General features: G+C 44.1%; 1 protein-coding gene across 1 annotated transcript in view; it reads left to right on the forward strand.

Moving 5' to 3' along the window:
• Nucleotides 1–3,607: 3,607 nt before the first annotated feature.
• The window catches only part of LOC101855139, a gene marked incomplete in the record, with an annotated part of 46,051 nt that continues 38,518 nt past the window's right edge, over nt 3,608–11,140 (forward strand). The window contains 3 exon segments of the mRNA XM_035972366.1: nt 3,608–3,711; nt 5,882–6,002; nt 7,980–8,168. Coding sequence (XP_035828259.1) covers nt 5,900–6,002; nt 7,980–8,168 — 292 coding nt within the window.

An 11,140-nucleotide genomic window follows, 5' to 3' on the forward strand; every position in this document is an offset into this window, starting at 1 on the left:
GGGGGGGGGAGAAAACAGCGCCTGAGTACGTTCTAAAGTTATCACGGTATGACTTATCGCGGAGGGGACGCCCCATGAGACGAGTCATGGTGGCTAATCCATCTGAACAGCTCAGGGGGGAAACGACTGAGGGTTTTTTTTTTGTTGTTTTTTTAAAAGTGTTTTACGGCACTCGCAACTGCATAAGGTCATATGAGCGCGCAAGACACATTTCAGTTGGTAGGAAATTTTTGATACTTTACGGCCGGCGAACTGAAGGAGTTGACGACGAGGGAGCGGCTTCTTTGATGTTGCCCCAGGCGGAGTGGAAAATGCATTCCAAAATTTCCTAAATATCGGTCAAATAAAAAAAATATTTTTTTTTCGTGATCAGCGACCCAAAATAAGTAGCCTAAACTTCACGCGGGGAACGCACTTTAATACCGGATTATCAAGTTAAATTCTGTGTGTGTGAGTGTGTGAGTGTGTGAGTGTGTGCCGCCCCTTCACTTTTGAAAGTGCCGAAAATAAAATAACCCAGTTACTTCTGTCATTGCTGGGTATCCCAGCTTGGGGTACATTATAAGTTAACCCTTACCTCACCAGTCTATTGTAAGCCGTCACTTGTCTCTGGCCCAGGTTCTACAGGCGTCCTTGACCCCACAGGCCCTGCCTATACTGATTGTGTTAACAAGTTTTTACAGACAGACGTAAAAAGAAAAGAATACTAGACTACTTTATTTTGAGGTTTCAGGAGATAAAATGCAGAATATTTCTCAGAGACGTTTGGATAGACTATGGTTAAAGTAACCGGCTTTGTTTTAGGTGGCTAGCAGCCTGTGATGAAAATACATGACTGGAGCTATGGAAATGAGAACATGTGTGGGAAAATATACAAACTGGAGCTCTTAGGGTTAAAACTGTAAAAGTGGGAAGTCATGCGAAAGTTGAATGTCCCCTAGGGAGATACCTCTCGTTTTCAATTACTAGAATGTGTTAATGGTTTCAGAGTCAACTTACCCTCTGCTGTAATGGTGAAGCTCTTTGTCTTTGCTCACGGAATACTTTGAGTTCGATTCCACAGTGAGGGTATGGCGGTAGGCCATAATGACCATGACAAGGGGCCAGTTTTTCGTGTTATTCTCTGGGGGCAGGAGGGGGGTGGACTTCTTTTTGCGGTGGAAAACAAGAACTTTCACTTTGACTTGACAGATGAGGCTATCTTTGCGCACTTTTGGCGCTCATTCTAGTACCTTATGTCAGTTGGTATCGTGTTGGGCTGAGGAGCGGACGGCCCAGGTCCAAATCCCTATCATGACATTTTGGAGCTCTGGTTGTTATACGGAGCTTTCAGGGCTCTAAATCCAAGTAGCTCTATTGAATCCAAGTTGGACGGAAAAATTTGACGGTCCTGCCTCTTGGATCAACTAAGAGTTTTGAAAGGGACTTTAAATCCTACACACCGTTGTAGATGGTGGAGCAGGTAGGTGCGTAGTGGTCGCACTGGAGACTTGAGTTCGATTACTATCGAGTATCTCGGTCTTTCTACTGGGATATTGTATCCCTCTCAGCCTTGGTCTGTCTGCTGGGATGTCGCATCCCTCTCAGCCCGGGTCTGTCTGCTGGGATGTTTTTTCCCTCTCAGCCTTGGTCTGTCTGCTTGGATACTGTATCCCTCTCAGCCTGGGTCTTTCTACTGGGATGTTGCATCCCTCTCAGCCCGGGTCTTTCTACTGGGATTCTGTATCCCTCTCAGCCTCAGTCTGTCTGCTGGGATACTGTATCCTTCTCAGCCCGGAGTAGTCCTGAGAGTCACGGATGGAAGCCAGCCTGCTAAATGTGAACTTGAGTGTGTCGATGGGGCCGTAAAAACATCTAAGTTTAGAAGAAATAAAATGTTTAATCCATACACTTACCATACAAGTACGCAGGCACCCAACATCTGTGTCTCCTACTTGAGATAATCTCCACAGACGAGACAAAAGAAAGTGCTCTTGAGAAAAGCCGATCGGAAAGTCCGGGTGTAAATTGACAAGAGGCTTCCAACTTATTCCAAGGGTGGGGCCGTAATTATATCGGAGGAATAAAAATTGTTTCAGCTCTGATGGTGTTTATAATAATCTGCTTAACAAAAATCTTGTTTCAAAAGATAAAGGACTTTTGATTCCCACCGACTAATTCTGTCAGATTTTAATTTGATTTTTCTGTTGCTTTGTTGTGCCGCAGTTGGGGTTCTACTGTAAATACTCGTAATTTGTAGTTTGGCGGTTATATTGCTGCTGTGAAATTTGTTTTTGGCAAATCTTACGCTGTTGGCTGAGACGCAGTTTGTTTTATGGAATTGATTCCGTCGCCGAGATGTGAATTTCAGATCAGCGACCGTGTCCGAGAATTGTGTCAGACGTCACAGGATATATGTCTGCTGTTCCATTGCAGAGCGACGCACTGCTGTTTCTTGGGGGGGGGGATTCTGTTGGTTGGTTTGTGATTGGTGGGTTGGTTGGTTTTTTCTTCCGTATTTTTGGTTGTTGTTTATTTTTTGTTTATTTGTTACACTTGCCTATATCCTTATCTTAGTGGGTAGTTGGCATGTGCTCTGGTGTGGTTTGCTCCTTTCCTATCAAACATCTATCGTCTTGATCTCCCCTCCTTCTTTTTTGTGTTTGTTACTCCCTTGTAACACCTCTAATCTTCGGCACTTATATGACCTTATTATTGTGTTGCAAGTGCCTTAAATCTCGTTCGAAATGAAAGAAAAAATAATCCTTGTCTCTAGTCAAAGGCGTTTATATCACCGGCGCCTGTGGTGTATCGGTTAGGCTCTTCGCTGCCGCACGCAGGACACCCCGAGTTTGATTCCCGAGTGGGAAGACAGATTTTATGGAATATCTCAGGGGGTCTTTCTCCTGGAATGTTGTTTCGCTCTCAGTCCGGGTTGTCCCTGGCTGGCAGGGTTGGAAGCCCACCTCCTGAATGATCTACATTGGGTCGACCGGGATTGGGGGGGGGGGGTGTATTGAACCTATTCCTTTTGGCATGCCGTCGACAGGACATTTTTTTAAAAACCTCGAAACAACACGTGTTGTACACGGCAAGGAATGGCTGTCCACCGGGTGAAGAGACGTGTATAATACTTGTATTTCCCGGTGAACAGGCGTATAGTAAATGTATCACCCGGTGAACAGACGTGTATAGTGCATGTATCACCCGGTGAACAGACGTATAGTACATGTATCACCCGGTGAACAGACGTGAATAGTGCACGTATCACCCGGTGAACAGACGTATAGTACATGCATCACCCGGTGAGCAGACGTGTATTGTACATATTATGTATCACCCGGTGAACAGACTTAAAGTATCACCTACCTGGGGCAACCACCCACCCGCTCATTTCCTTCCATGTCCGTGTCGGTGTCGCCCATGAATAGTGTCGTGTGGCCCAGGAATAGTGTCGTGTCGTGTCGTGTGGTGTCATGTCGTGAGTATGGATTTACGTTCGTGCACTCGCGCGTGTTGATGAAGCCACGTAGATTATTTGTCTGGGGGCTTTGAGTGACGTCACCGTGAACGGCTGTCCACGTCCAATCAATGGCCGCGTCTTGTATAAAACATGGCAGAGAGTAGTTTCAGGGGAACAGTGGAGGTCTCGCTATCACTATCAGCACGCTCGTCACACCAGTTGGAGGACTCGACGGGGTTTTTTGTACATCGTCTGTTCACGTGGAGTTGGTGAAAACTTAAGATTTTTTGTTTGTTTGTTTTCTGGGGGGGGGGGGGGGTTGTTGTTTTTTTTGTTTTTTGTTTGTTTTTTTTGTTTGTTTGTTGTTGTTGTTTTTTGGGGGGTCGCCTCACAGAGTATATTAATTAATGTTATTTGTATTTTTTATAAATAATTTTTAGTTCCAAGTGTTCCCATTGGCCGATAGTCTTCAGTTATTGTCGAAGTTTTGTCAGTCCAATCATGCTTTTTTGCTTTTGTTTTGGGGTTGTTTGGGTTTTGTTTTGTTTTTCAAACGGACGGGAAGTTGATCTTTTGCGTTGAAGGTAGATCTAGATCTTTCCGCGTTCTGCGTTTCTGGGATTTGTTTATTTCTGAATCATTGAACGGCAGAGCGCCATGCGCTCAGGGCTGAGGTAGCGGGAGATAAACATTGTCTAGTTGGTTTGCTGTTGTTTGTTTTGTTGGGTTTTTTTTATTTGACAGCCTAAGGAATTACCTGTGTGTGGGTGGGTAGTTTGCAGGTGCTCTGGTGTCTTTTGCTTCTTCTATCCTATCAAACATATATCGTCTTTATCTCCCTTCCTTCTTTTTGTGTTTGTTACTCTCTCGTAACACCTCTAATCTACGGCACTTATATGACCTTATTGTGTTGCAAGTGCCGCAAAAACTCTTACTAAAACTATACTGACCTGTGTGAGGCGGCTGCGGATTTCTCTTTGTCGCTTTAAATGGTATTTCTAGGGAGGAAAACGTCTAGTGAATCAGATGGTCCGTGGACCAACCCTGGCAGAGGGGGGGGGGGGGGGCTCTTGTGGCCTAGAGGTTAATGTGTTCGCCTCTCATTCAAAGGTGCCGGATTCGAATCCAGGTAGTGTTCCCAGTTTCAGAGAAGACAAGACAAAACAAAACAACAAACAAGAACAATACAAAACTGAAGCTGTTCAGATTGTTAAAAAAAAACAAAAAAAGGCGGTTGTTAGAACTAATGAGCGAGGGTTTCACGGGCTGATAAATGAAGGAGGCGGTTCAAAAGCTAATGAGCTGGGCTAGTCGAGCGGGGAAAAGATAAAACAGTTCTGAGGTGCAAGTACAACAAGAAAGAAAGAAAGAAAGAAAAAAAGAAAGGTGAAGCTGAGAATGAAGAAGTTTTCATTTTTCTCAGACGTAACCGTCTCGTTTACTTTTTTAAATGTGTGGTTGGCGGGTGCTCTGCTGTGGTTTGCTCCTTACTCCTTCATTCCTGTAGAAAAAATCTATCGTCTCTATCTCTCCTCCTTCTTTTTGTGTTTGTTACTGTCGTGTAACACCTTTAATCTTCGGCACTTATATGACCGTGTGTTGCAAGTGCCTTAAAACTTTTACTTAAACAAATTCCCTTTTTTTTTTCAGTAACAGTTTACAGTGATTACTACTATCACATTTCAGTTCCTTACTCTCCCTCTCCCTTCCCTTCATCACCCCCCCCCCCCTTAAAAAAAAACCCAGCAACCCTGAAACCAATTTTGTAGATTGGCATCAATGATGATGTCAGACCTTATGAAGTGTTTTGTTTTGTTTTGTTGGGGGGTGGGGGGGGTTCGGCTAGACAGAGATACTTCCAGCAGCTGTGATGAGAAGCGGGTATGAGGTCACTTGGCGGTCTGTGAGATCGAGATCTCCCCGCGTCTAAAACACAACTGAGACTTTCGAATGTAGTACATTCGCCTCTTGGACTTAACCGTTGAACGGGTTTCGAAGCCAGTAGTCACAATTTGATTCAGATTTTAGGGGGGGGGGGGGCTTTTTTCTTCTTTTTTTGTGTTGTTGTTGTTGTTAGCTTGTTGGGTTCTTTTTTGTTTGTTTGTTTTTTCTCTGTAGAGTTTTTCTTTGTGTGTGGGGTTTTTTTTTCATTTGGCTTTTGATTGTTGTTTGGTTTTTAAGTGCCTCATTTACTTTGCCTCTTTAGGTGGTTGGCGGGTACTCTGGTGTGGTTTGCTCCTTCTTTCCTATCAAAGTGATATCGTCTTTATCTCCTTCATTTTTATGTTTGTTACTCTCTTTTGACACCTCTAATCTTCGGTGCTTATAAAACCTTATTGTGTTGCAAGTGCCGTAAAACTCTGAATAAAACTAAACTAAACCTCTTTTTGAGAAAAAATGATGATGTCTGACTATGTCCCCTCCTCCGTGTTGTTTCAGAGATCGTGCCGTGGAGACATGAGGCTGCCTCAAAAGTTCTTCCTGTTACTTCTGCTCGTGACGGTGGTCACACTGCTGGGATCCGCCGATGCCGCCCGCGGGAACCGACGCAACAAGAGCAGTACGTAGAGAGAGTGTTAGGAGTATATAGATTGTAGTGATGATGATGATGATGAAAAAGAAAATGATTAGGTCAATAGCAGTAGTATAATTGGAATTTTAATGATAATGATAATATGATTATAATAATTATAAAATGAAGAAAGTGATGAGGAAAATACTACTGCTAATAATAATAATAATAATGATAATGATAATAATAATAGGAGGAGGATAACATGCGAGAATGGATAGCCATAAAGCTATGGGCCACACTGAGGAAAGCACAGAGCCAATAGGGGTAGAGGAGATTTGTTGTCGTCTGTCAGAGGCGACCCAACGGATGACAAATGTATGGGAGCAGAAGCAGGGTTGATTTTGGCTTTACAATTTTTCTTTCTTTTTTTTTTTCTTTTTTTTTTGGGGGGGGGAGGGGGTAAGTGTTTTTCGGCGCTCGCAACTGCATAAGGTCATATGAGCGTGCGGGGCACACTAACCATTTTCTGGTGTTAGGAAATTTTGAATTTTGCCCGGGTTGCGGCCAAGACCTACTCTTTTTCGATTTGGGACCACCAAGGGATGTTTAACGTGCGCAACTTGCTCACGAGTCCTCCGAGATTGTTTGCCCTTTCCCGAGAAGGCTAGATGTTAAATCTTACCTACCAGACTAGGTGTTAAATCTTACCTACCACAAGATCAGGGGTGTGGCTGAAAGACTGCAGTAAGAAGAAGCCATGGAATAGCAGTTGAAAGGCTGCAGAAAGATTCAGGAGCCCAGAGGAGGGGGCAAAGGAGGTGAGAGGGTGGGGACAGAAAGTGGAGACAAAAGCAGACGACAGAAAATTGCTAGAGAGAAGGAAAGAGGGTGAAAGGAGACAATTTTAGATAAGAAAATGCTTCCGTCGCTACCCGGATTCGAACCCGGAATCTTTGAATGAGAGGCGAACACCTTAACCTGTAGGCCACGAGAGCCCCATCCGGAGGAGATTTGTTGTCATCTGTCAGAGGCGACACAACGGATGACAAATGTACGGGAGCAGACGCAGGGTTGATGTTGGCATTAAACCGGTACCATTCCACCATTTTAGTTTAGTTTAAGTTTAGTAAGAGTTATACGGCGCTCGCAACTGCATAAGGTCACATGAGCGCGCGAAACACAAGTTGGTTGCATTCACAACAGTTCACAGCACCACTTGATTTTGGGCAATGATCAGATTATAATGTTACAAATTCATGGTAGAACACTTTCGTTTGTTTGTTTGCAAGTGCCGTAAAACTATCCCTCACTCCCAGGGTAGTGCTGCTGACTGAAGTGTCTTTGTGCCATTCCCAAAGGGGAGATATTAACATGTTCTTATGCACTGTTGAATTGTAAATGAGCTGATTTATCAATGTCATGCTCATACTGTGCCGAAACAATATAAGGGGAACTTCTGCTTTTTCTTTCCTCATCCATACTATCGTCATTATTCCTCTACTTTTTTTGTATGTTTGTCACTCTCTTTGAACTGCTATTTCCGGGGTGCCTTGATAGTCGAAGCGGACTTCGTGCTGTTGTTTGGACTTCTCTGTTGACATCTCCCCTTGGCGCTCATATTATGGCCTTATGCAGGTGAGAGCCCCGTAAAACCTCTACTAAAACAAACAAACAGGACTTTGTGCTGTTCAAGCTAGAGAGGTTAGCAGAGTAAGCCTGGTTCCCCGTTTGGACTTTACTGTTGACAGCAACCCCTTGGCGCTCATATTATGGCCTTATGCAGGTGAGAGCCCCGTAAAACCTCTACTAAAACAAACAAACAGGACTTTGTGCTGTTCAAGCTAGAGAGGTTAGCAGAGTAAGCCTGGTTCCCCGTTTGGACTTTACTGTTGACAGCAACCCCTTGGCGCTCATATTATGACCTAATGCAGGTGCGAGCGCCATAAAACCTTACTTAAAAAGTATATATTTAAAAACCTCTGACTACTACTAAAGACTCCCCTGATCCCCTGCTGCGTCCAGGCTGCAAGTACAAGCGGAAGGGCGTGGACGGCGCGTGTGATGTGGCCACCAACAAGAAGCAGGTGACCTTTGCCCTCAAGGCGCGCAAGAGCAGCCCCAAGTGTGAGCCCACCAAGGTGGTCTCTCTGGACTGTGACGACTTCAGCGCCAGCAAGAAGCAGAAGGGGAGGAAGATGGCCATGAAGAAACGTGAGTGTGTGGCCTCAGGAATCTTCGTGGATGATGTCTCCCCTCCCCCCTCCCATACTCCTGTTTCTATATTTATTTACATGTTAATGTCTACTTGCGAGGCGTGCTGACAAAATGAGTTACTTCTCGCGATCCAAGAATGGAGATATCTGCTGGAAATCAACACCGGAGTCAGATTTATAGATTGTTAGTTGATGCCATTTTGTTCAGGTCTACCGTCTTTTATTATTCCTCACTTACAAATCGTACGAACTCCACCTATAAAGTTGATGTGTCAATATCCTTATGGCTAAAATCCGAAAGAAGTAATTCATTTTGTCAGCACACCTCACATTTGCTTGTCATGGTGCAGTCAATATAAGAATAGTATCGATACAAGATGCAGTAGACGACAATATGATCCTTAAATTTGGAATCCCCGTAGGCGCTTTTCAGGGGTCCGAAAAATTCAGGATTTTTCTCTTCTTTATTTTTTTTTCTTTTTAATATGTTTTTAAAATGTTGCCATGTGTCACCTGTCGCAATGACACAATGTCATATAGTTATAATGTCGTCCATTAACATGGCTGATGCGTGGCAAAAATCCGCGGTTCAGGATTTGGTAACCTTTGGCTATGCAGAGGTGTTCCCAAAGATCGTATATAACAAGGTAGTTCGCTCGACCAAAAAAGTGTCCGCGGAAGTCCGGTCATTGCTTCAGATTCTTTCGTTTCTCTAGAAGAAGAACAGGAATAGCACAGTTTGTTCGTTTCGCTTGTATTGTTTTTCTCACTAGTAGGGTAACTCTGTTCGCAAAATCCGCACTTTTTCGAAGAGGGCGCTACCGGATTTTGAGGACACTTTTTTTAATGTGCTCAAAGAGAGGAGTGAACTATCTTGTTTTGTACGATCTTTGGTGTTCCTAAATTGTGCCTGTGTGCACTCTGTGAGCTTCCTGCAAGTGGTGCAGTTCGGTGCGAGAGAATCGTAGAAACAACAGAACATTCCGTGTTCTGAGCGGTGACCTCTCTTGGAAAGGAAAAAGATTGGGAGTTTCGGGGGGGGGGGGGGGGGGGGGGCGTGGAGACTCGCTCAGCTGTCAGTCCGGGACAAGGGCTCTTGGTCTGTCCGTCCAGAGGGTTCTTTCCTCTTAAGGTCACGCGGAACTAGAATACTGTTCTTTGCTGTTTGTCTCACCGGCGCGGCGTCTGTGCTGTAGAGGTGATAGGTTCTTGGCTGTTGCATGCTGAAGGGTTGAGTTCGATCCCTGGGGGCCAAAGTTGTGTGTGTGTGTGTGTGTGTGTGTGTGTGTGTGTGTGTATGCGTGCAAACATTTTAGAGACTGCATTGATGTTCTTTTTTTGTATTTTCAGAGTGAGCAGTAATGATTTATGTACTGCTGGTATACATGCATGTATTTTCAATAGAATGGCTTCGAAGAGCGATGTCTCTGAACTTTGGGAATTACGCAGACCGGAACGATATGGAATGCTGAAGGAATATGGAGTGAAAGGCCAACTCTTCAAAACACATTATGACTCTTTATGAGAATTGCCTTTGTGCCGGAAAACCGTCAGAAAGGATTCACTGACTGGTTCAGTTTTGTCAGGCACTGGACAAGGATGTGTGCTCGCTCCATTTCTTTTTATGACATTAGATATGGGCAAAGTCATCAGAGACTGCACTGGCGCAAATGTACTCCTGTTTGCTGGGGACTAGTTTATCTTAAATACAAAATGCCCCCCTCCCCCAGAAAACAAACTTACAGATGAGAATCAGCATTGCCGTAACAGAAGTGATGACGAAAGTCAGCAGAAACCCAGCCCCACTGAACATCCCCATCGACGGGACATCGCTCAAACAGGTTGGGGAATCTACATACCTGATGAGCATATCTACTTTCTACGTATGACGGAAGATTGGCCGGAGAACGTGAAATGAGGGCCCTATAAGCAAGTGTTGGCACCTAGCAGTTGTCACCGATGCTCTTCCATAAACACGTACTTGGGGAAGTGAAAAGTCATCTTTCCAACTGCTCGTTGCTTCCAACACAGACGTACCAATGCCAGACATGGCAGCTGAACACAGCACGCGAAAGGAAGATAATCACCTGTGAGATAAAATGTCTCAACAAATTAATCAATGTCACAAGGAAAACAAGGAAAGATTGCATGAGGAACGGAACGCCCCGTTAATTTAATGGATATATTGAACTGCAAAGAATCAAGTGGTACGGTCACCTGATGAGAATGCCCACCAATCAACCAGCTGCTCCAGCATACAACACAAGAGGATCGGGCGACAAAGGCAGGGGTAGACCACCAGAAACTTGGCTGGATGGCGTGAAGGAGATCTTCCAAAAGAATGAAATACATTATATATATATACATAGGAGAGAAATCACCCACCTACCTTTTGGCCGAACATTGCTCCTATTTCGTAGCTCGTTGGAGCAGGGGATATTAGTACTAATAATATAGGCTCTAATCTTATCTTATACTATTTGAAAACAATGTAAATGCATATACTCCTACAGTCCAACGTTTTATTATCTTCATATAACTTTAATGCCCATGTTCTGAATAAAGTGTGCGTTGTTAATTAACGACAACTTCACATACACGTTGTGACAGGAACCAGATGGTGTTTATTTATAGGATAGACAGGGTCAAATTATATAGCTACAGTCTACTGAAAGGTTATCGTAGTTGTTTGGACTATCGTTCTGTACTCCTCGACGCTACACTGCCCCCCGCGTACTCTTTGAAGTGATGAACAACAGAGGCTCGGAGTTTGTTCGATTTTGTGACCTGTTTCGTTTGAAATCGCTCCATCTCAATCGATTTTCCCATAAATTAGACTTAAATACTAGAATGTGTTCACAAAATACAACCAAACGAGATTTCCTCTGATTGTACATTGTATGTAGATCAGGGCGCCGCCGGCCCCCACCTCTTTCCGTAGCCTCTATTGTTGCTTTCGGTTTTTCTTTC

The sequence above is a fragment of the Aplysia californica genome, unplaced genomic scaffold (genome assembly GCF_000002075.1).
Source record: "Aplysia californica isolate F4 #8 unplaced genomic scaffold, AplCal3.0 scaffold00665, whole genome shotgun sequence".
In the NCBI taxonomy this organism is placed as follows: Eukaryota; Metazoa; Mollusca; class Gastropoda; order Aplysiida; family Aplysiidae; genus Aplysia; species Aplysia californica.